This window comes from Trachemys scripta, chromosome 1 (assembly GCF_013100865.1).
Source record: "Trachemys scripta elegans isolate TJP31775 chromosome 1, CAS_Tse_1.0, whole genome shotgun sequence".
NCBI classification, from domain to species: Eukaryota; Metazoa; Chordata; order Testudines; family Emydidae; genus Trachemys; species Trachemys scripta.
In genome coordinates, this window is record NC_048298.1 from 307,820,618 (window position 1) to 307,846,507 (window position 25,890).

Below are 25,890 nucleotides of genomic sequence, written 5' to 3' on the forward strand. Positions count from 1 at the left end.
AGGAATGTTTCAACTTTGGACTTCCTCTAGTGGGATCTGAAGTCAGTCTGCTAGCCTTTTCATGATGTCCTGTAAGGTCTTAAAATCATCAGAGATGAACAGAACTTTACAGATGGAGGTGAGATCTCCTTAGCATGAGACTCTTGCTCCTCTTGTATATCATCTGGTAGGAGAAGTAGGTGGTACCACAAGATGGTCTATAGGTGCCACTGGTGGGTACCGATGCTTTCTCTTAGGCAGTGCTGGAGTTGGTCACCATTGGTCCCAGTGGAGGGAAATCAGGGACGGGACCCCATGATCAATCTCTGGACCTCCAGGATCCTCTTCATGAAAGGATCTCATGGGGATAGGTTACTGGGGGGATGCCTGTACAAAGATCTCAGAGGAATCTTCCCACAAACTAAGGTGTATGTGTGACAGAATGCCACCTGATTTGCTGAGCCTGCCTGTTGTACCAGCCTGGACACCCTTTTTACCTGTCTTGCTGAGCCAGGCGATTAAGGTGCTTCTACCGCACACACAGGCAGGGCCACACCCAACTGCAGAATGAAAGACACTGAGATCAGTTCAGGGAAGGCTCATTTTAAGGACTTGCCCCAGCACTCAGGTGTCCATCTCCCTTGGAATGCAGACCCAAAGGTATATTATGAAATCTGCCTCCTCCCTCAATGTGGAGGAAGGTATGCACAGACTCTTATCTCCCCCGCCCCCCCCAATTATGAGTAGCACAAACTGGGTTATATTATAAACAAGAAATAAGTTTAACTACAAAAGGTGGATTTTAAGTGAATATAAGAGAAGACAAAGCAGATTACTAAGCAAATCAAAACATGCAAGCTAAGCTTGTTTCACTAAAGAAATTGGTTACAAATACTAATTTCTTACCCTAGATATTGTTGAAGGTAGATTACAGAAAGTCTTGAAAGGCAGCTGCACTGGTCTCCAGCTTGAGACCTTAGGTATTACTACAAGCTAGATGCCCTTCCAGCTTGGCCTCAACCCTTCTCCCCCCAGTTCAGTTCTTGCTGCCAGGTGTTTTTCAGTGTCTCTTTGGGTGGGGAGGCAGAAAACCATGATTGTCATTCCCCTGCTTTATACAGCTGTGTGCAGTGGGAACCCTTTGTCTCCCAGGGGAAGAACACGGGCATTCCAAGGGGTGGGTCCAGTACCATATGACTCAGACCCATCTCTCTGCAGGGCTGTGGCAACCATTACTTGTAGGCTGGCTGAAGCATCCACAGGAAGACTAATCTTTTTCACATTCCATTGTCTTTGCTAACGGCCCATTAGCCCTGTCTGACTTTTCCATTGCTGTACCTGAAGGGCTGGTTGGGGGTGATACCTTAAGTAACACATTTGAAATAGATATATAGTCAACATTCCTAACTTCATATACAGAAATTATACAGGAATTCAAATTGGATAATCACACTCAGTAAACCATAACCTTTCTAATGATATTTTACATGCACCATCTTGCATAAAGTATATCTCAGTTATGTCATTAATTTCACTCCATATTCTTCATGAAAATATGTTTGAAACATCACACTATGGGAGGGCCTTTCAATGTCTTAATTGGTACCAAAGACTAGAGACAAACAAATCGTAACTTGTTGCTTTTGTATTGGTACTGGGGAGGTAGATCTTCCCTAGTGACTCAGGTTCATCAGAGATAATAAGATCCTCTCACAAAAGGAACCTGGAAGGAGGTGGGGGATTCTGATAGCTTTCAAATGAAGTTTGGGTCAGTGCTGCCCAGTGAGATAGAGGCTGTCATGGTACTGTGGTGATCATAAAGTCCTCTCCCCTTTCAGAGGTATGGTGAGATACTGGTACTGGAGCACAGATAGAAGCCCTGTGTGTCTTGCGGTGACACATTGTGTCAGAGGGTGCTGTTGCGGTAGTTGCTCTGGGAGTGGGAGCTATGTCCAAACAGGATTTCTTCTGCAATATGGACACCTCAGTACTGGAGTCGGTTATAAATAATAATATATGGAGATATACCTATCTCATAGAACTTGAAGGTCATTGAGTCCAGTCCCCTGCCTTCTCTAGCAGGACCAAGTATCAGAATATCAGGATTGGAAGGGACCTCAGGAGGTCATCTAGTCTAACCCCCTGCTCAAAGCTGGATAAACAGTAGCAGTTCCCTCTACCACCTTGAAAGAGTTAAGATTTTGCTAGGAGCTACTCGACTTTGGAAAATGTTAAATTTTAGAAATAGTCACAGATGATAGTAAAAAAAAAAAAAAAAAAAATGTACTGAGGTAACTAGATCAAACACTATGAATTCTGCCCATCATATAGCAATTGTTCCATGGTGCTGGGCCACTTCACCACCATGAAAATGTTATCAAGCAAGACATTAAGTTTTCACTACATTATACCTTTCTTAAAAGAAAGCCCAACAAACTATGATATCAGTAATTAAGACGTGAGAAAATGGCAGTTTAGCAAAAACAGACTCAAGCCATTGGAACGGGTGGTTATACTCAGGTAGCAAGGCCTATACAGTAGGCACTGGAAAGTTTATGGCACATTCAAATTGGACACTTCAAAGAATAAGACTCAAGAGATTCAGGCGCTAGTATTTAAAAGAATGTATTAAATGGAACAATCAAACTTACCCGGAGACTGTAATTGAACAGTGTTCTAAGAATATGAAGGATCTGCTAGAAGTCCACCAAAATAACTAGTTAAGCAGAGTTTTCCTTCAAAATAAGGTGGCATTAAAATAAGCATTTTAAAATGGGCAAACAAGGGAGAAAAAGAAATAAGACGTAATTCACTATGCTACCTTAACAAAATAGACAAAGTACACCAGAAGGGACATTGTAAAAGCAGAGGCAGAAGAGCTAAATCCAGAAAGGGATTTGGGTGCCCAGTGTTATGACACCGAACTTTTAGGTGCCCTGTTGTCCAATGGAATCCTCAGCCCCAACACAAGTGTCCGGGCTCCTCATACAATGCATGGGGTGAGTTAGGCACTTAAGAATGGGATTCACAGAAGCCAGCATGCTGAGTGGGGAGCTGCTTGAAGCTCCCCGCTTCAAAGGAGTCAGGTGCCTATCACAGCTGTGAATCCCCAAGCAGAAAACCTCTTCTTGGAGTTGAGGCTAACCCGATACACATGTCTTTCTCAAAAAGCAGACACCCTCCCATCCCCTTCTAGCTATAGCAGTTAGGCACTCAGTTCAGATAGGGGACCTGTTTCAAGGTTCCCCCCCCCTCCCTGCTTGATTTGGAGCAGGGACATGCACTTGGGTCTCCCATATCCCACATGACTGCCCTAACCACCAGCTATAGTCTCTTTCTCTCTGGCCCAATTAATATTTATACAAAGTGGAACAGCTTCCACAGGGGACAGACAAGGACCCATCTGTGAATATCCCATAGCCTGAGAGGGGTGGGGGTTAGGGCACTCAACTGGGATGTGGGAGGTCAAGTTCCTGCTCTAATCAAGCATGTTGGGAATTTGAAAACAGGTCTCCCACCTCCCAGTAGAGTGCCCTAATCATTCTTGGGTATTCTCTCTCTCTCTCACCCCCCCCACCCCAGCTCTCTTTTGTGGGAAGTGCAATCTGGTTAATGTGCTGAATCACTGGATGCAGCCCTGCACCTGAAAATTGGGAAAGTTTGTGAATCTAGTTTGTGAATTTTGCTGGGTCTTAGGCATGAGCTAGGGGGTCAAGCAGCTCGGCTGGGTCAGAACTTAAGTGGTTTTGAACGTGCTCATTCGTGGAAATTTAGGCCCCTACAAGGCTTAGGCAGCAGTTGAGTGGAGTTCTGAGGATCATCTGGGCACCTAACTGTTGGACTTAGGTGCCTAAATTCCTGTGTAGATCTAGCCCAATTCCTCTTTACTCCTGTCTGCTGAGAGAGGAATTGGAGCGTGCATTTAAGCTCTTCAATACACATGGCCCATAGATAAGTCTTTACTAAACACCCAAAATACTGGTATGATGACAGCATGTTCTATAAGGAGAAATGAAAAGCTTGCTACAGTAGCTACTAAGAACAGAGAACAGCTTATAAATGCTAGGTATTTCCAGGTGATTACTAAGTCATTAAAATTCTGAATCATGCTGTAAGACAATGAAAAATATGCCCAGAAAAGCTGAACAACTTTGGGAGACGTTGCTCTAAAGGAGGACTATGGTAACCCTCGAGACTACTATGTTAGAACTAAGTGAGCAATCTTGAGAGCCATAAATAAGCCATTTCGTATATGAGACATAATGTGCTAACATTAATTACTTCAAACACTCTTAGGTCACTATCATTTTGTTCCTTTATGTTCCCCTCTCATTTGATAAGGAGCTAGAAGGCAGTTCTTTGATAAGACAATTGAGCTTATCCATCTCATTGCCTCCCATCCTTCTGTGACAAAGCCATAAAGGGAGTACCATTTTTCCTATCCCAAGATTGTCAGAACAGGAATCAGGCTCTGTACTACTTCACGGCAGGAAGCAGTAGTGTGGATCGTTCATGTGTGCCTCAATCTTTATGTTCTGCCTCATGTACAGACAGAGTAATAAAGTGAAAATGTCAAGATCCCCAAACTGCAATCCTGTCCTTGATGCTGGACCTGTCATTTCGCTTTGGAGCTTTGAAACCCACACTCCTCAGTTGATATAAACGAAGTAACCCACAACTTACTGCCTTGTACAAGTAGGAAGGAAAAGCACCCACAAATTAAACAAAAGCGTTTTCTTTCAGATGCAAGATAAACAAAACAAATATTTATTTTAACCTTCTTCTTCTTCCATATTTATGAAAACAGCTCTGAACAAAAAAAAGACACCTGAGTATTTCAGGCATTCCACACAATTACTGTATGTAGAAAGAACAAGATGAGGCAAATTAACATGCCAGAACAAAATTAAAAAACAAAAACCACCTTTCCTCTTCGGATACTGTAGTCTTCATCAAAAGCTCTCTATATAGTATACCTGGAAACACAAAAACTAGTGTCAAATTTAGATAATAAAACAGCTACTTCCTCCTTATCTGGTAGACTCCTTAACTAAGGAGTCTAAACTACTAGCAGGTACAGAAAGAACAGTCCATACTGCCTCATTAATACATTGTGCACTGGTGTAGATTCCCTCTGCTTTCACTAATTACTATAAAAGTAATCACAGGACAACATATTACAATATATAAGACTATAAAGACAAGAATGACTGGTTTAGTCACCATAATTAACCAGTAAAGCAAACTAACAAGCAAAGAAAGACTGTAATAGGAAATATGCCACCATGCACCAAGGCATATCATGTAACAAGATTTTGAAATGAAAGTTTTATCTATCAATGTTTAACAGAAAAAGTAGCTTACTAGCTATGGGGAAAAAAGTCTGCCCAGAATATGGGAGTTGAAGAGGTTCTAGTGGAGGACGCAGCTTGGTTCTTGCAGATGCAACCTGTCACTACTGTTTGTATAGAAAATACTGTAATATTGCCAGTCAGTTGCAATTTCACCTTTTTCTTCAGTGATTATCTGGATTACAAGCAGGCTATAAAAGTCTCTCCTTCCCTCTGTACGCTGGTTGAACTTAATTGCTTGTTCCAGTCCTTGTTGGCTCTCAAACTAGACCCTAGACTTCAGGTCAGGTTTAAGCAAACAGACAAGGATTTGCTCCTCAAAAGAACCAAAAGCTGCTTTTGACTGTGTGAAAGCAGGCAGTACAGACTGTGTAGCTAGCATCTGATCACAAGAATATACAGTTGTCCTGCAGTGGATTTTTTTCTATATTATATGCATTTTGTTTACATATTTATTATAAAATAACTATTTGTCATTTACATTACATTAACACTCAAAAGGTATAAAAAAACGCTAGTTCTGGTCAGATGATTATTTAAAAAAACAACAACAATTGAGCCCATGGCCTAATAAATATTAGATTTTAAAAATCTTACTTTTTGTAATTGCCTAAAGTGACACTTCAAGTTTACTGTACTTACATATGTCACTGATCTAAGTCTGCTAATCCCATTTCTACCAGCTTCATGTGAACTAAGCATCGTTCATCTTCATACAAAAACACAGTGTTCTCTGGAGACTGAGTCTGGAAATCAGAAATTTTCAGTAGTACAGAAAGATCTGTTTCAAGTAGTAAGAGTTGACTGAATGCTGCAATTATTCTTCTACATCTATACTGCAGTAATGTCTAGAGGCCAACCAGGCTGAAGCTCTATTGGGCTCGGTACTGTATATATGGAAAAGGGCAGTCCCTGTCCCAAACAACTTATAGTCTAAAAGACAAGACACACCAGGTGGATGAGATAAACAAGAGGGCTGGGGTAGAAAAGACAGTTGCAAAAATAAGTGAATCATTAGTTTAATTCCATTACGTAGAAAAAAAATGGCAATGATACTAAACTTAAAATTTGATGATAGGAATTAAACAAAAAAGGAAAAAACCCTTAGTTATCTGATCTGTTAATTTGAGAATGAATATAAAATAGTGAAAAATATATTACAGTATTGCGTGAACTAAGCCTGATCTCTATTACAAGTTTTTTTTTTAAAGTCAGTGTAAGTTTTCACTTTGCATATATGATGAAAGTTGCAATGTTTTGGAAGGGAATTTTTTAGGTAAATGCTAAACTGAGGATAACGACTGTAGAACACAAATGGCCATTCGGAAATTAAAATTTGTTGTTTTATGTTAAATAGCATATTCCCACATAAAATTGTTAACTGATAGTAGTAAGGTTCCTTCAGTGATTAATGCAACCTGTAGCCAAACTACTCAGTAAGAACTTTTTTTTTTTTTAAAACCACTTGACATTAAAAATACTGAAGTAACTTGAGGCGGTTTTATACAAATATTCCATTATCTTTATATTTCAGAAAATTGGTTAATGACAATGTTAACAGTTTACAAACATCCCAAACTCAGATCTACAAGGCATACAAGTTTTCAATAAATAGAGTAGCCAGAATTCAGAGCGTGTTGAAGGTAAATGGAAGAAACAAAGAAAAGGGGGCAGGTGGAGGAGGCAGACAGGAGGGAAAAAGATTGAAAGTAACATGTGGGAGGGCTGCATGAGTTTGCATGTGTCAGCGGCTATCCAATGGATAGGGACAGAGAATAAAATGACTGACGGAGAGGCAGCTCAAACACCCCCACAAAAACCTAGATTTTTATTATGCACTTCCTTGACCTTCCCATCAAAGTGACCCCTACAATCCCGTGATAAGTGTGTCACATTTTCACTTTGAATATCTGGGTACCTTAACAGGAGAACAAGGAGGAATGTTAGGGCACAGCAGAAAGGCAAGGAGAAGTGGAGGAGGGAGGGAAGGAGGCAGTACATTTTTGGTACTTATAGACCTATTGTTTATTTTGGGCACCGGACACTGCTAACCCAAATGGAAATGTGAAGCATAAAAGCAAGAATGATAGTTTCTAGTGGAAGAGTAATAAAGGAGGTTAAAATCATGCAGGCAGGAGGGCTTGGGAAGTGGGCTGTCTGTAATACAGTGAAGAAAATTCCTATGCACTTGATCCTCTGCCTTTAATGTTGTGATGCTTCTGAAAAAATGTTTTTGAGTCTATTTTTTTTAAACCAAAGAACAAGATAAACAATAAATTTTGTATAAAGTTCAGACATTTCATTGAAAATGTTAAAAACCAAGATAACTCATGTTTGGCAGGAGCTAAAAGGAAAAACTTACCACTGTGGAAGCATAGAGCTTTTTGCCTTGAAGACAGTCCATCATGGTCCATAATGCTTGCATGCTCCATTCAGGGCAATACGGAATTCTCTTTTTTTCTGTATCATATAAAGGAGGTTTAAATCCAGCCAACAGAACTTTTACTGCTTGAACAGGATATTGCATGAGGTGAGAAGGAATCTGACGTAATCTAAATCAAAATGAAAATCCTTGTCTAAAAACATGCAAGACAACAATGCAATAGTTAATCACTACCTAGAACTAAAATATGTTAATGAGGGATAGCTCAATGATTAGGGAACTAGCCTAGGATTTGGGAGACCAGGGTCCAAGTCCCGGCTCTGCCACTGACTTCCTGTGTAACATCAGGCAAGTCATAAAGCCTCTCTGAGCATTAGTTTCCCATCTATAAAATGGGGACAGTAGTACTGCCCTACCTCACAGGGGCATTGGAAGGGAGGTGCTTGGATACTAAGGAATGGGGTCTGGCCATATAAGTACCTAAGGCAGACAGGAACAGTTTTAGCTTGCATCTGTACTTCTACTTTAAAAAAAAATATATATATTAGATTTTGATAAATTTAAGTTTAAAAAACTGAATTATGCACTTACCTGCTTGTTGGTAATTTTTCAGATGATCCATAGTCAACAAATTCAACCAAAATATTAACAGGGTCAAATTCTTTAATCGAGAGTAGTTTTGCTCTATACCACAAGCCATCATTGTATTCTGCCAGGCAAGGCATTTCTGTAAGAAGGAAAAAGCACGCTATTTAATCCAAAATTTAGCACATACGCTATCAGGGCTGTAAAACAATTTGTATTATACTATCAAGTTTTATATTCTGTCCTCTAATTCATGTTTTTTTTAAATAGAATCCATACTTTTAAAAAAAAGACACACAGTAACTGGAAAAAAATTAAATAAATTTACAAAGGAATGGGTTACTTACCTTATAGCAAGTGAAGGCTACTTACTTGTAATGGGAGTTCTTTGAGATGGACTCTGCATAATTAATCATGGGATGCACTGCAGGAACAGTTCACTAAGAGACTGACCTACAGAGGTCACAGCAGAGTGGCAGGTAGCAGCAGAAGGTAATTGACAGGCAGCTGGCGAAAGTGGCAAGCAGTTGGCTGGCAGGGTAGCCAGGCAACAAGGGACAGCAGACTGGCAAGGCGGCCAGGAACCACAGGTGGCGGGGCAGCCAGGAACCAAGGCTGCAGGGCAGCCAGTGGAGAGGAACTGTGGCTGGCGGGGTGGCCAGCCAGAGCAAGTGCTCAGATGAAGGAGCAAGCAGGGTGCCTTCTTCCCTGGGTGGGAGGTAAACTCACACAGATGCACCTCTGAACCCTGGGTCCTCACTGACCAAGGACAACCACTGTGAATGGCGTATGGTGAGGGAGTAGAGGGGAGCACAGCAAAGGGACTTTTGGTTGTAGAACTCAAGAACATGAGGCAGAAGAGACTGCCCCACACACTCTGGGGTGGGTGTTCTGCTCAGTTTTATGTTTATGAATCCTGCTTGTGGCATTTTCCCTAATGGATTTTGCATGACTTCCCTCTTTTCATTAAAAGTTTCTTTTCTACACTCAGACTCTGTGCTTGCAAAAGGGAAAGTGTTACCTCTCAGAGGTGCCCAGCGGTGGTATGTAATTTTCCCAGGTTACTGGGTGGAGGCTGAAGCCAGTTCTGTGTTGTATTGTTGAAAAGAAACCCCTAGATATTGAACCCGGCCCTGGTTGCTACTGGCTTCACCTGGCAGAAGGGTTACATGTACGTCTGACATGTCACAGTTGCTAAGACAGCCATGCAGTGCCCCACATGGCTGGGGCTTCCACTGTCAGCCCAGGGCAGGCTGGGACTCTTGCTGTTCCCTTTAGCCCCTTTCCCTGACTCCCAGGTGTACACAGCCCTGTTGCATGAATCCAAGCCGCCCAGGGCTGACAGTTGAAGCTCTTAAAAAGCACACAGCTCGCGCCTCCCTTGACACATTTCCGTGTGCCCCAAGTTTGAGAACCGCTGAGTTAAGGCAATAATGCAATGAGCCTAGAAGTCTCAAGGCCTGTAAAAAAAATCTTAGCTAAACTAATTAAGGCATAAGCCCCCAAAAGCCTTATTGTAAGTATAACCAAAAGTGATCTTAAAAAATCATAAGTTAGCACAACATAGACTGCCACAAAGACTAAACTGCTGGTAGGTAACTACAAGTTGCTATTTATAGCAGCTTAGAATATTTTTAGTTCGGGAAGTCAGCAGATCTCTGACCACAAGAATGCCATGGTCATTGATGCATACGCTAATAAGCTTGAGGTAAAAGGATGAATAACCTATGGGAGAAGAGCATCCCAGCATTAGTAGGGTGAGGAAATACAAATAAGGGGAGAACCCCCTACTGAACATGCATTAGGCATAGTGGCCTCAGCATCACACATTATAAAAGTTGTATCCCAGTCTGTGTGCTTTGGGAGGGAGAGATGAAGTCCCTGGGAGATGCCAAGATGATGATGGTGATGAATAAGATAACTCAGACTTTGAGGCCAGAAGGGACCATCATGATCATCTAGTCCAGGGTTTCTCAACCCGTGAGTCAGGACTAGTGACACCAGATAGCAAGTTTGAAAAATTGGGATGGGGGCGGAGGGTAATAGGCACCTGTATAAGACGAAGCTCTGAATATCGCCACTGTCCCTATAAAATCAGGACATCTGGTCACTCTAGTCAGAACCCAAAATTGGGTCACCAGAATGTTTCAAAGGGTCACACGGCAGCTCCTGTGAGTTCTGTCTCACAGGGCTGGCTGGGCTCTCCTACCCGGCTCCAGGCACTGTGATCTCTGGAGTCCCAGCACCACTCAGGTTTGGCCCAGCCATCATGATGATGGGAGTCTGGTTAGGCCAAATTTGAATGAGTGGCACTGGATGAGCTAGGTCACAACACCACTCTCACAAATTTGGTGCAGTTGGGGGGAGGGCAAACTGGAGCAGCACTACAACCCCAGTGGTTGCAATACCCTGAGCTGAGAGCCAAGACCAGCCAACTCTACAGCACAGGAGCTGCAGGAGCCACCACTGTGGGGTGAGTGCTGGGCAGGAAACCCTCCTCCCACCCCCTGGGAGGCAGGACCTGACCAAAACCACGTAGGGACTCCACCCCCAGACTATTTACTGGGTCGCGACAGGCCACAAACAGTTACAAATGGGTCCTGAGCCAAAAAAGTTTGAGAACCACTGATCTAGTTTGACCTCCTGCACATCACAGGCCACAAAACCTCACTCACCCCCTCCTGTAATAGACCCATAACCTCTGGCTGGGTTACTGAAGTCCTCAAATCACAATTTAAAGACAAAGTTACAGGGAATCCACCATTTATTCTAGTTTAAAACAGCAACTGACCTGTGCGCCATGCTGCAGAAGAAGGCGAACCCCCCCCATGGTCTCTGCCAATCTGACCTGAGGAAAAATTCCTTCTTGACCTCAAATATAGTGATCACTTGAACCCTGAGCATGTCAGCAAGCCCACCAGCCAGACACCTGGGAAAGCATTCTCTGTAGTAACTCAGAGCCCTGCCCATCTAGTGCCCCATCTCTGGCCACTGGGGAGTTTTGCTATTAGCAGTCACAGATGGGCCACAAGCCATTGTAGGCAATCTCATCATACCATCCCCTCCATAAAACTTATCAAGCTCAGTCTTAAAACAAATTTAAGTTTTTTGCCCCCACTGCTCCCCTTTGGAGGCTATTCCCAAACTTTGTTCCTCTGATGGTCAGAAACCTTCATCTAATTTCAAGCCTCAACTTGTTGATGGCCAGTTTATATCCATTTGTTCTTGTGTCCACATTGTCACTGAACTTAAAAAAACTCCTTCTCCCTCCCTGGTATTTATCCCTGTGATGTACTTGTAGAGAGCAATCGTATCTCCGCTCAGCTTTCGTTTGGTTTGGCTAATCAAGCCAAGCTCCTTGGTAGGTTTTCCATTCCTCTGCTCATCCCAGTACCCCTTCTCTGCACCTGTTCCAGTTTGAATTCATCTTTCTTAAACATGGGAGACCAGAAATGTGCATAGTATTCCAGATGAGGTTTCACCAGTGCCTCATATAATGGCAATAACACCTCACTCTCTCTACTGGAAATACATACCCTGATGCATCCTAGGATTTCAGGTTGTTTTGCAAGGGATGGTGGAAGCATATGGATGCTCAGCTCTTTCTGTATAATCTCTACCTACTTTGTGGGGCTAGAGTGTAAGAATTTGCTAACTATATTAATAAAACTATTATAAATATAGTACGATTTCCTAAGTGTGAATGATACAACCATGCACATCAGGGCTCCCAACTGAACAGTAATTCGGTAATACTGGCCTGGTACAAGAATCTATCGAATTTCAGAGTGCTAATTGTGGAAATTAAATCAGTAACATAATCAATATACAATCAATAGATCAGGCAACACTACCAAACTGAGCATCCAACCTAGATGCTAGATCTAGGGAGTAGTGTTTTGTAAATACATACAGAACTCCAAGTAGCAGCCCTACAGATCTCTCTACAACTGAAATATGTCTAAGGCATACTCCAGCAAGAGCAGAACAGATGCTAGCTTATAGCTTTTCTCTATGCACTATCCAACCCATCTAGATAATGTCTATGAAGAGACAGTGAGTCTCTTATGGTTGTCTGCATATGAAACAGAGACTAGAAATCCTAAATTCCTTGGTTCTGTTAAGATAGTAAGGCAGAGCACTTTTAGCATCCAAAGTATGTAGCTTTCGCTCACCTATATAAGCATGAGACCTAGAGAAAAATATTGGCAGATTGTTTGATTAAGGTGAAAGATACCACATGAGAAGGAAACTAGGGTTAGGGCAAAATATCACCTTATTTTTGTGAAAGACAATGGATGAAAGATCAGCCACGAGGGCATGTAGTTCATTCATCTAGCCAATGTTATGGCTATGATGAAAGCTACTCTGATAGATAGGGGAAACAGAGAACACTGCTATAGGCTCAAAGGCAGGCTTCGTAAGCTGAGTAAGGACTAAACTGAGCTCTCATGACAGTACTGGATTCTTTATTGGTGGCTACATTTCAGCAAGTCCTGTTGTTAATTTGTTTACTGTATCATGTGTAAAGACTGGTTTATTATCTATCAATGCATGGTGGACAGCTACTACGTAAACTTTCAAAGGAGGCGAGGGAAAGTCATGAAAGCTTTAACTCAAGTACATATTCAAGAATAGATTGAACTGGTGCTACGGGTGGATTTGTAAGTTTCTCACTCATCCACTTCACAAATCTGGTCCATTTGAGATCGTAGTACCTTCCAGTTGACTGTTTTCTACCTAATCAATATTTACTGCACTTGTAATGGACAAGATTTCTCAAGGTCCATTAGAGTCTTATAGCTCATGAAGTGAGGTCTGCATGTTAAGAGGGTCTGGGTAGACATCAGCTCAACATGAGGGAAGCGTTTAAGTCAGAAAGGCTAACAATCACTGCTGTTTTGGCCCATGCTGGGACAATAAAAATTATTTTGGCTCTGTCTCTTCCTATCTTTATCCCCCTCTGGTGAAAAGGAAGGCACAGAGCAGAACTTCTACCCTAAACAGGAGAAAGATATCTGATATGGATAGACTTTCTCTCGGCTCCTGAAAAGAACACATGACATGACACTTTGCATTTTGTATTGCTGTGAGCAAATCTTAACCCCACAAGGTAAAGATCTTGTCTATCGTGGATTTGTTTAATGACCACTCATGCAGTTCCATTACATCTCTGCTCAGCTGATCTGCCAGGCTGCTGTCCTAGCCTACTAGCTGTAGAACTAAGAGATAAATGTGCTGGATACACCAATCCCACAGCACAACTGCCACCTTGCATAACTGGGAAGAATGAGCTTTCCCTCCCCATTTGCTGACTTACTACATTGCTATCCCATTTTCTGTGATAATTTGCACTATATTGCTGTAGATGTGAAGTAGAAAAGAGTTGAGAGCCCAACATATTAGTCTCAATCCCCATGATATTTATATAGTCTCTTTTCTTGAGAATTTTAATGACCATGAACTGTCATTTTGTTCAAATTCACTTCCCATCTTCCATTATACTAATAATGGGAGATTTCAATTATCTCCATATTGACTGGGTACATGTCACCTCAAGACAGGATGCAGAGATGAAGTTTATGACTGCTTCTTGGAGCAGCTAGTCACAAAAGGAGAGGCAATTCTTGATTTAGTCCTAAGTGGAGCACATGATCTGAATTTCTTGGTAATAGTGACAATAATATAATTAAATTTAACATCCCTGTGGTGGGAAAAAACACCACAGCAGCCTACCACAGTATGATTTAATTTCAGAAAAGGGAACTACACAAAAATGAGGAAATTAGTTAAACAGAAATAAAAAGGTACAGTGTCAAAAGTGAAATTCCTGCAAGCTGCATGGAAACCTTTTAAAGACACCATAATAGAGGCTCAACTTAAATGTATACCTCAAATTAAAAAACATAGTAAGAGAACAAAAGAAAAAATGCCACCATGGCTAAACAAAGTAAAAGAAGCAGTGAGAGGCAAAAAGGCATCTTTTAAAAAGTGGAAATTAAATCCTATTGAGGAAAATAAAAAGTACCATAAACTCTGGCAAATGGGTTGGTGCATGGGGGAGTAGAGTCCTTGCAGTCATAGTTGCAGGAGTGCAGGCAAGCAAATGCTGTGACATAAGTGCCTGCTGCCATGTGGCTGAGGAGGGAAAGGCAAGTTCTGCCCGAGACCACAGGGTTGGATTTCACTGAAGTAATCAGATCCAGTAGCTCTGGAACCTGTCATTTAACAGATAAACACGTGCAGAGGTCGTGTCAATGTGTCCTCCAATGAACTCCAGGGACTGTGTAGGGTGCAAAGTCAATTTTTCGACGTTCACACTCACCCAAAAGATGGAGAGAAGTAGAAGGAGTTGGGACTTTGATAACCTAGCTTCCTTTCTGGACTGTGCCACCAGCAACCAATTGTCTAGGTAAAGGAAGACAAGGACTCTTTGCTCTCAGAGGTGAGCTGCTACCATGGTGAAAACTTTTGTGAAGACTAGTGGAGCACTGGTAAGTTGAAACAGGAGAAGCCTGTATTGGAAGTGTCAGATCCACCATGTACCATCTGTAGATCGAGTGAATGTTGACGTGAAAGTAGGCATCCTGCATATCAAAAGCTATAAACCACATGCATTTTTCTAGTGACAGAATGATGGCCAAAAGCGTGACCATGCAGAACTTTGTTTTATGAATAGAACAGGTGCGGTGTTTGAAATCCAAGGCTGGTCTCCATCCTCCTTTCTTCTTTTGCACCAGGAAATATTTGGAATAGAACCCTGTGCCCTGAAAGGCTTCAGCGACCTGTTCCACTGCTCTTCTCTGCAGGAGGATGTCCACTTCTATGGTAAGAATACTGTAATGAGAGTGATCCCTGAAATGGGCTTTGGGGCAGAAACATGGACAAGGTAGTGTCAAACTCAATCGTACAGCCGTGTCGAATGATATCCAGGACCTATTTGTCCATTATCATGCTCCATGCTAGTAGAAAGAGTTTGAGATGGCTCCCAAAGGGGGTGGTTGGCAAGATCACTGGAGTGCAAAGTGATTGACGGCTCTCTAGATGTACTCAGAAATATTACCTATGCAAAGGCTGGGTGTGCTGCACGGAGGGCTTCACTGAAGGACCAGGTGGACAAAATCTGTAGACCTTTGGGAACTTCTGTGAAGGCTCGCAGGATGTAGAACTGGGGAGGTCTAGAGCATTGTATAGGCAGCAGGTCATAAAATTTGTGTTGGCACAGGCATATATTTGTCTAGGGATTGGAGGGTGGCTCTAGAGTCTGTCAGAGTAAGCAATCATGTGTCTTCTAGTTGAAAAGGTGTGATTCATCAAAAGGGAGGTCTTCAATTGTGCTCTGTACCTTGCTAGGGAAGCCTGAGGAATGTAACTAGGATTTTCTCCTCATGACGATTCCAGGCGTCATTGTACCTGAGGACGTCTGCAGAATCAACCACAGCCTGAAGTATGGTCCTAGAGACCAACTTGCCCACCTCCAAAATAACTTGGAAGCAGGCAAGATCCTGCTGAGATGGCAGATATTGAAGATAAACTATCTGCCCATAGTTCAAAAAGTCATATTTGGCCATCAGAGCTAGGTAGTTTGAGATACGGAACTGGAGACTGGCCGAGGAAAGGACCTTTCTACCCATAAGGTCTAACCCTCTTTCCCTCCTAGTCAAAGGGGTGGAGCCTGGATGCTGTTGCTTGACCCACTCCATAGCAGCCTGGATCACCAGGGAATTAGGCAGAGGATGGGATAACAGAAACTCAGATTCCTTGGGAGAGCATAGAATCTCTCTTTCGCCCCCTTTGGGGTGAAGGCACTCCTGGCTGGGGTATGCCACACAGTGCATGCAGGCTGAAGAACGGCGGAAGTTGGGAGGGCCACTCTGGCTGATACCAATGCATGCAAGAAACTGTCCTGAACCTCCTCCAACGAGATCTTTGAAGAGCACTAGCGAATCTGTCGAGCAGCTCTTGAAATTATCATAGTTGTCTATGGGAGAGGAGGGTGTCGATAATACAGCCCTATCTGGGGACAATGAGGGGAACCTCTCTGGATCCATCGGTACTGTCAGAGGCGGGCTGACCAGTGCATCATACAGCCTTGGTTCCAATAGGCTACTCGACAAAGGATGGGACTGGGGGATTCCTCCCAGGTTGAGTGAGATGGTTCTGAAGGTGAATATTGGGGCCACAAGCTCCAATATGGCCAACTTGGTTGATTCTGCTGTTGCTGGGATGGTGTCCATAGAGCTGGGTACCAGTAGCTCCTGGGATGAGGCCAGGGCCGGCTCCAGCGGTTTTGCCGCCCCAAGCAGAAAAAAAAAAAAAAAAAAAAAAAAAAAAAGCCACGATCGCGATTGCCGGCAGCTCTACCCCGCCGCTTTATTCTTCAGCGGTAATTTGGCAGCAGGTCCTTCGCTCCGAGAGGAAGTGAGGGACCCGCTGCCGAATTGCTGCCAAAGAGCCGCCCCTTCCCATTGGCTGCCCCAGGCACCTCCTTGCAGCGCTGGTGCCTGGAGCCAGCCCTGGATGAAGCAAGGGAGGGTACTGCCACGGTGACGTTGGAACTGTCTGGTAGTCATGCCTTCAGAACAGAAGTGTTGGATATCTGACTCCTCAGACTCAGAGGAACCAGAATCCTGTACAAATAGGGGTGCCAACAGAATGGGGTGTGCTGAAGGAACACGACCAGAGGGCAGCAGATCCACCGTAAGAGAGGGAGGCCTTTTAGCAGACAAATGGACTGGAACATGCGGAGAATTCATCTGTTCCAGTTCAAGAGGCCGAGGAGCACATCTTTTTCTCCCTGATATCAACAGTACCCAGTCCACAGACGGAACTGTGGCTGGTAAGGGGGCCTGCCTCGGAATAGACAATTCACTCCACACTGGTGTAGCCAATGGAGGAGGGGTGCGTGGTTCAGGAAGCGGGACTGGCAGATCCGGCGAATGATGCAACTTCTCATTGCTCTTGTGGGCCTTGGAATGCGCTGCTCCTCCTTGGCTGGAACTTGTGGATTGTGCAGCATCTTTCTTGGATCTGGAGGAAGACTTACTGCCCTCCTATGCACATGCTTCCATGGTTCAGGGCTAGGTCCTGGAGTGGAGTCCATACTGGTTGTACCAGTGGAATAGGACTGGGACTTCATGTGTAGGAGGCGCACTCTTGAACTGCTCAGGCTGATGTACAGGGGGTTTTCCCTGGCCAAGATCTGACTGTGGTCCCATGGTGACCTCCATGAAGTGCTTCTTAAGGCATTAGGCCCCAGTCTTCCCAGGTATGGGCAGGGAAGGAGAGGCAGATACTGCACCTGAATATGACGTGGGCTTCCCCCAAGCAGTACAGACAATGTTGTGCTTGTCATGGAGTGAAAATGAGCGAGGGCAGGAAACACAAACCTTGAATCCCAGCCCGGCGTCTTCGGCATAATCCAGTACCCAGACCCAAGTGCTGAGGGCAAATGGGATTGGTGTGCAGCACCAGCAGCATCCCAAAGTCCTTAATCCTTTATAAAAGTTACTACAAACACTAAGGCTAGGTCTACACTACCCGCCTGAATCAGCGGGTAGAAATCGATCTCTCGGGGATCGAATTATCACGTCTCGTCGGGACGCAACAATTGATCCCCGAATCGACGCGCTTACTCCACCAGCGGAGGTAGGAGTAAGCGCCGTCGATGGGGAGCCGCGGAGGTCGATTTTGCCACCGTCCTCACAGCGGGGTAAGTCGGCTCCGATACGTCGAATTCAGCTACGCTATTCGCGTAGCTGAATTTACTTATCTTAAATCGACCCCCCCTCTCGTAGTGAAGACCTGCCCTAAAACTGCTACAAAAAATCAGTAAAATTCTAACTATGTACAAGAATAAAACAATTTTTCTGGAAAATTTGGAAAGTCCATCACCAAGGACGAGAGAAAAACAGAAGCTCCAACTTGGACCGTGCAGTGGTGAGAAAGAACTGGAGACAGGGTCGGTCTGCAGCACCCTTTACTGTCTCGGGCAAAGCCACGAGGCAATGTAGAGGCACATGTGGACTGACAGACACTACTACTTTGAAAAACTCTGGTTCTGGGCGCATGCACATAATCCTCAGAGGAATACAATAATGACCATCACTCAAAGAAGAACTGGAGATTTTAAAAGCTCCCCCTCTCAGAACGCTGCAATGTTGAAGTATACTGTGTCAAGAACAGAAGCATCTTTCTTGGGAATGTCAGACATATGAACATGCTGTCTGTATCTGGTAATTCAGTGGTACTCAATGCTGCAGAGTTCTCCTTCCTGAGCCAGGGGTTACATAAATGCTGGACCCATGAGATCTAAACAGAAAATTATTTTCCAAGAAAGACTTTGATGAAGCACCGCTATATAGATTGAGGCTTTCAAAATCGTTCTTCTGGAAGAAAGACTCTGCCTACCTGAGAATCAAGAACTGCACCTTAAAAGGGAATCATTTGCATAGGTAGCAGAAAAGACCTTTATTTTAAAGTCCCCATGTCTTGAACAGGGTACATGTGTAATATGTTCTTGGAATACCCCTTTTCTAAAGAGACTCATTTTACCCAGATGTCTAAAGGATAAATGAATACATCTTGATATCCTAAATGAGTTGCTACCAGAGAGAGGCACTTTGTAAATACCAAGGGTGCAGTAGAAAGCCCAAAAGATAAGACTGTACTGGGAATACTCTTGTCAAATCAGAAAATGAAGATATCTGCAGTGCCTGGGTTGGATAGAGATATGGAAATACACATTTTAGATAGAGGTCTGCAGACCAATCTAGGGTGGGTATAATGGGTACTAATGTCAACATGTGCAAAAGGAATTTTCTGATTAACAAGTTAAGCTTCCATAGATCTAATATTGGATAAAGCCCTCAGTCTCTTTCTTTGGTGTCAGAAAATATGCGAAGCAAAAACTGTGACCACTGAATTCCCTTAGCATCTCATCTATGACTCCTGCTTCCAACAGGGAGCAAACTTCCTATCTGAAAAAGGGGTTCCTGAATAGGGATGGAACAGGGGGTTGGGTGGAGGAAAGGAATCTAATTAAATAGTGTAACCATCTTTTATTATCTCCAGAGTCCACTTGTTTGATGGGATAGAATTTCAAGAGTCCACGTTACAGGAGAGTCAGTCTCCAAAATAATGAGAGATGGTTGTACGTTTTGTCCCAAGCTCCTGGATCGTGTCAAATCTGAGCTCTGACATTCAATCTCAGAAACAATGCTAAGGTTGCTTCCCCTTCATTTGCAGAAGCAAAGTAGTCTCTCTGCTGTGGCTGTGAAGGGGGAGGCTGTTGATGTTGAAATTTATTTCTCTGAAAAATAAGACTATGAAGAAAAGGAAGGGTAGGAGGCCCTTCCTGAGAGTTGACAGACACAAGAATCTTGTAATTGACCTCATGTTCTTCATTTTTTTTCTAATATTTAATCAGTTTTATTAGTGGATAACTTATCACCTTTGAAAGAAAGGTCTACCACCTTTGATTTGATTTTGGAAAGGAGAGTAGAAGACTGAAGGCCAGCAGGTCATGGCTGAGTCTGAAGACTCAAACAAAGCCCTGAGCAAATGTTTAACCACTATTTCACCATCCCTTATCAAGCTGATGGCCAGCGTCCTTTGCTTTTTAGGAAGCAGTTTTGCAAACATGGCCATCTTTCCCTACAAGTGATACTGATAATGTGTCTTCACTGCTTGAAAATTTGCTTCTGATACTGAGTGAAGCAGTTGAAAACACTTGCCAGTTGTGTTCATCTTCTTTCTTTCTGTGTCAGAAGATGTGGAATACAACTGATTCATCTAAATCTTTACATTGCCACTGCCACCGCCACCACAAGAGAATCAGGGGTAAGGTGTACGAAAAAATAAAACTCCTTTGTAGATTAATTGATATAATTGGTCTGCTTTTTTTCCAATATAGCCTATCATGATGCAGAAGTCCAAACTGCCCTTGCACGCTGTAACAGAAAGGTAATCTTGTTTTTTTTGATGGAGAACACAGGATGTTGAATACAGGGTGAGAGGTTTCTCCTAACATGACCAATAGAAATTTCAATGTTAGATCTGATACCATTCTTTTCCACAACCTCATGGAATTGCAATGCATCTTCAGATGGAAAGGGTGCCAAAATAACCCCAATGTTTTTATCCGGGGAATATTAATCAAGTTCTGATTACAGCTCTTGCTATTCATCCTGAGCCACAGGCTCCTCTTCTGCCTCTGACAGAATATCAGGAATTTTGGTTGGAGAATGCTCTCTAAAAGCAGGTGAAGTCAACAGATCCAGAATCTTGGATCTGAAGAGACTTTCTCTGACCCGAATAGGAGAGGTATTTCTACCCTGACAGGAATGTGGAACATTCTTATATTGCCTACAAAAAGGCCAATCGAGCCAACCTGCTCTTGGCAGTATCTGCCAATCATACCGCAATCAAACTCAGACTCCATTTCACATCTAGGAAGGTGTGATGGTCTAAGTACCATATTTTAGTGGTGTATTTCTTATGAGAATGGAACCTAGGAGGAATGTCAGTATATCTAATGCATTTTTTCCTTGGACTGTGGATTAGATCTCAGATCCAACTCAGCAATTAGTGGAGAAACTACCAGACTGGGCATTTATATAACTGAGGAGGGAGAAATAACTTTATTGGAAGAGCCCGAAGGTATTTAGCAGGTGGAAGGTAAATGCAACAACTTGTCCAACCTCCTCCTTTTTTCTGGCAGGGAGCTACAAGCAGGAACATTTCCAGGATGGCCTCTCCCCTCCATCACCTTTCCCTTTAGGAGATGAAAAAAATGGACACTAACCTTCCATAACTGTTGTTCTTCAAGATGTGTTGCTCAAGACCATTCCATGTTAGGTGTGTGCACAGCTGCCGGAAAATTTTCCCTTAGTGGTATCTGTAGGGCTGGCCCTAGCGCTTCCTGGAGTCCTGTGCTAGTATAAGGGGCACCGCCAGCCCCAAACCCCCCTCAGTTCCTTCTTGCTGTCCACTTTGACAGCAGGGCAGAAGGGTGAGTCATGGAATGGATGTGAGCAACACATCTCGAAGAAAAGTAGTTATGGAAGATTAGTAACTGTTTTTTCTTCTTCAAGTGCTTGCCCATGTTGATTCCATGTTAGGTGACTCACAAGCACCAGGAGGTGGGTTCGGAGTTCACAGATGTGCTGATTGTAACACTGCTCTTCCAAAGTTTGTGTCATCCTGGGCCTGCCGGGTGATGGCATAGTGTGATGCGAAGGTATGAACCTATGACCATGTTGCTGTTCTGCAGATGTCCTGGATAGGAACTTGTGCGAGGAAGGCTGCTGATGAAGCCTCAACTCTCATGGAATGGGTGGTCACAATGGCGGGGGACAGAACCTTTGCCTGCTCATAACAGTATCTGATGCAGGCGGTTATCCAAGGCAAGATTATCTGGGATGTCGCAAAGTCTGTCACTGCCATCCGTCCGCCACTGCTACAAAGAGCTGCAATGACTTGTAAAAGGGTCTAGTCCTTTCAATGTAGAGGGCCAGGGCCCGCCTAACGTCTAAGTTATGTAGACAATGCTCCTCATCTGACCCATGAAGCTTCGGAAAGAAGACAGGCATAAAAATGTCCTGGTTGTTGTGGAACTGCAACGCTACCTTTGACAGGAAGAATGGGTGAGTGCGCAGCTGGACCTTGTCTTTGAAGAACACCGTGTAAGGGGGTTCTAAAATCAGGGCTCTGATTTCAGTGATCCTTCTAGCCGACGTAATTGCCACTAGGAAGGCAATGTTCCAGGAGCGAACAAGAAGCCAAAGGCTCGAAGGGGGACCTTGTGAGCCTGGATAGTACCAGATTTACATCCCCTGGGGGAAACCGGGTTGCGAACCTGTGGGAAGAGTATTTCTAAGTCCTTGAGGAACCTGTCATCTCATGCGAGAAAACTGACCTGCCCTGGACTGGAGGATGGAAGACTGAAATGACCGCCAGGTGGACCTTGACTGACGATAGGGCCAGACCTTCGTGCTTCACATGGAGCAAGTAGTCCAAGATGGTCTGCAGAAACAATAGACAGGGAAAGACCCCAATCAAAAAGTCCAAGAAGTGAAGCGCTTCCCTTTGGCCAAGTAGATCGCTCTGATAGAGGATTTCCTGCTACTTAGCAAAACCTGCTAGACCTGCTCTGAGCAGGCTTGCTCCTCCTGGTTCAGCCAGGCTGTCAAGTGCAGGGACACGAGATTCGGGTGGAGTAGCTGGCCTTGGTTCTGTAAGCTCAAATCCAGGCACATAAGGAGCTCTAGTGGAGCTACTATGGAAAGGTCCAGGAGCATCCTGAACCAGTGCTGGCACGGCCACACCGGGGCAATCAGTATTACCTTTGCCTTATTCCTCTTGATTTTTAAAAGGACCTTGTGTATCAACGGTATATGTGGAAAGGCATACAGCAGATCCCCTGACCACAGCCGTAGGAAGGCATCTGACAGGTAACTGTTGCCAAGCCCATGCATTGAGCAGAGCTGATTACCTCTGGATGGAGGGACCACTCATGGTGAGAAGAAAAGGACCTGCTGAGGTGATCTGCCAGCGTATTCTAGTCCCCTGGAAAGTGCAATGCCTCGAGGTGAACAACATGTTGCATGCAGAAGTCCCACAATTGAAGAATCTCTGGCACAGGGCTGAGCTCCCCCATTCTTGTTGACATAAAACATCACATACGTTTTGTCTGTCAGGACCTGCACTACTTTGCCTGACAGGTAGAGAAGGAACACCCGGCAGGCCACGTGAATCGCCCTGAGTTTCCTGACATTTATGTGCAGGGAAGGTTCTCCCCGTGACTAGATGCTCATGAGAAGGGTCTCAGAGGCCCTGGGTACTGTGACTGTTGAAGTGGGCTTCCCACCCCAAGTCTAATCCATCTGAGACTAATGTCACCAACGGGCATGGGGTGGCAAAGGGAACCCTGGTCGTTATTGACTGTGGATCTGACCGAGTTAATGATGCTAGAACAGCCGATGGGACTGTAATAACTAAGTCCAAATGGTGCCTGCTGAGGGAGTAGATTAATGCCAGCCCCATCTGAAGAGGTCTGAAGTGCAACTGTGTGTACTGCACCACATAAGTGCATGCTGACATATGACCGAGCAGCCTGAGGCATACCCGAGCAGTCATGAGCGGGTGGGATCTGACGGGGGCAATTAGCTCCAACATTACTGGAACTGGGCTTCTGGTAGGTAGGCTTTGGCCTGAATAGAGTCGAGCACTGTTCCTATAAACTCTATCCTCTGAACTAGAATCAGAGTGGATTTCTGCTAATTTATCAGCAGGTTCAGCTCTCGACAGGTAGCCTATACTTTGCTGACACAGCATTGAACCTGAGCTCACGAATGATCCTTGACTAACCAGTTGTTGAGGTAGGGATAGATATGTACACCTCCATGTCTTGGGTAAACTGCAACTACTGCCATACACTTTATGAAAATCCTTGGGGATGACGCAAGTCTGAAAGGGAGTGTGGTGAATTGGTATGACACTGGCCCACCATGAATCATAGGAATCTCCTGTGACCATGGAAGATGGAGATGTGGAAATAAACATCCTTTAGTTCGAGTACCAGTCTCTCAGATCCAGGGAGGGAAAGATGGATTCCAGAGAGACCTGCACAATCTGAACTTCTTGAGATATTTGTTGAGTCAATGCAGGTCTAGGAAGGCCTGAGGACCCCTTTGGCCTTTGGGATTAGGAAATATCAGGAATAGAACTCCTTTCCCGGTCAAGTCTTGAGCAACTTCCTCTATGCCCCACACACGTAGGAGGGTTTCTACCTCCTGGATGAGAAGATGCTCGTGAGAAGGGTCCCAGAATAGGGACAGGTATGGAGGTTGGGAGGGAGGAATGGCTAAAACTGCAGGGTGTACCCAACTGTCACAGTGGAAAACACCCAGTGGTCTGAAGTTATTTGGGGGACACAGTATAGAATGGAAATAAATGGTCCAAAAACAAATGGGGGATGGTGGACCCTGGGTTAAGTCCAGTACACTGTCCTTGGGTGCACTCTCAAACGGCCTGTCTCAGGCCAGCCAGGTATTGGCCCAAACCTGACTGGCAGGCCAAGGTAGAAGATGCAGGCTGGCTGCGCTTATAACCCTTCCCTATTTTCTTGTAGGGCTTGTGTCTAAAAGGCCCCCAAAACCTTGGATGTGGTTGCGGCCAGAAGTGCCTTGTGGAGGCCGGGGGCGTGTAAAGGTCCGGAGATCGCAGCGTGGCCCTTGAGTCCTTCAGGCTGTGCAGCTTGGTGTCCATCTGCTCCAAGAACAATGCATTGCCCTTGAAAGGGAGGTCTTGGACCAACTGCTGCACCTTGTGAAAAAGGCCCGAGGACTACAGATGTGAGTTGCACTGCCTGGCCACCGCCGAGACCATCAACCTGGCCACCGAGTCAGCCACACCCAAGGCAGCCTAAAGAGAGGCCTTGGCTACTGCCTTGCCTTTCTCCAGAATGGCCAGGAATTCTTGCCTTGACTCCTGAGGCAGGGAGGCTTTGAACCTGTCCATAGAGTCCCAAATGTTATAATTGTATCTCCCCAGCAGTGCCTGCTGGTTAGAGATCTGGAGGTATAGGCTAGCTGTTGAATATACCTTTCTGACAAACAAGTCAAGCCTCTCTGCATTCTTATTTTTAGACATGACACTTGCCTGACCCTGTCTGTCCCACTCATTTGCAGTGGAAACCACCAGGGACCCAGGGGGAGGGCGCAAGTACATGTATTCATACCCCTTAGCCAGAACATATTTTTTCTCTGCCCTTTTCGAAGTTGGGGGCAGCCACAGTGCTTTACCAAGTTTTAACACCCCATCATACACTGGCAGTGCAACCTTAGAGGGGGCTGCAGCAGCTAAAATATCGAAGAGGATGTCCATGGTCTCCTTCAGTTCCTCTACCTCTAGCCCCAAATTTGTGGCAACCCATTTAAGGAGCTCTTGGTGATCCTGGAAGTCGTCCAGTGGCAGAGGGTGGGACCCACAACTGCCTAATCTGGGGATGAGGAAGATGCCAACACCACAGGAGGAGCCGGAAAGTACTCCGCTACTGGGGTCACCTCCACTGAAGCTGCTGCTGGGGCCTCGGTATTGGGGTTGAAGTCTGAATCGGGTCCTGTACTGGCTGACGTGTTGCCGAGACTCACTTCTCAGATGCGGCTGTGGATGACAGATGGGAGTATGGGCGTGGCATTGGAAGGAACCCCCCAGGGGTTCCAATATTGCCAGTGTACTGGCCATTGCCCCAGGGGCCAAATACCCACAGCAGGAATAGCACTAAAGTCCTGTGTGTAAGAAGAGTGGTGTTTCCTTGGAGACCATGGTGGAGCTGTTGCTGTTCCCACCTGCTGGATATGATGTGGAGTCAGGGAATGCTGCCTGGAGGACGGAGACCAGTGCCATGCTTCCAGTGACTGGTGCCACGAAGCCGGTGACCTAAGCCGCAGAGCTAGAGACCGGTGCTGGGACGCTGGGGACTGGTGTTGGGTTAGCAACCACTGCGGCAGATCCATGGGGGGTTTCCCTCTGGAGGGAGCAGTCTTCAATGAAGAGTGGTCTCATGGTCTGTGCAGTACTGGGAGGGGC

General features: G+C 44.6%; 1 protein-coding gene across 3 annotated transcripts in view; it reads right to left on the bottom strand.

The window, feature by feature from the left end:
• Positions 1-4,726: 4,726 nt before the first annotated feature.
• Positions 4,727-25,890, bottom strand: part of RNF17 (ring finger protein 17) — a 207,735-nt gene continuing 186,571 nt past the window's right edge. For all 3 annotated transcript variants that reach the window (XM_034758815.1, XM_034758813.1, XM_034758812.1), the window contains 4 exons: positions 8,305-8,440; positions 7,693-7,882; positions 5,973-6,076; positions 4,727-4,955 (listed from right to left, as the gene is read on the bottom strand). In XM_034758815.1, the coding sequence (XP_034614706.1) occupies positions 5,978-6,076; positions 7,693-7,882; positions 8,305-8,440 (425 nt within the window). In that variant the 3' untranslated portion in view covers positions 4,727-4,955; positions 5,973-5,977. The remainder of the gene's footprint in view (positions 4,956-5,972; positions 6,077-7,692; positions 7,883-8,304; positions 8,441-25,890) is intronic.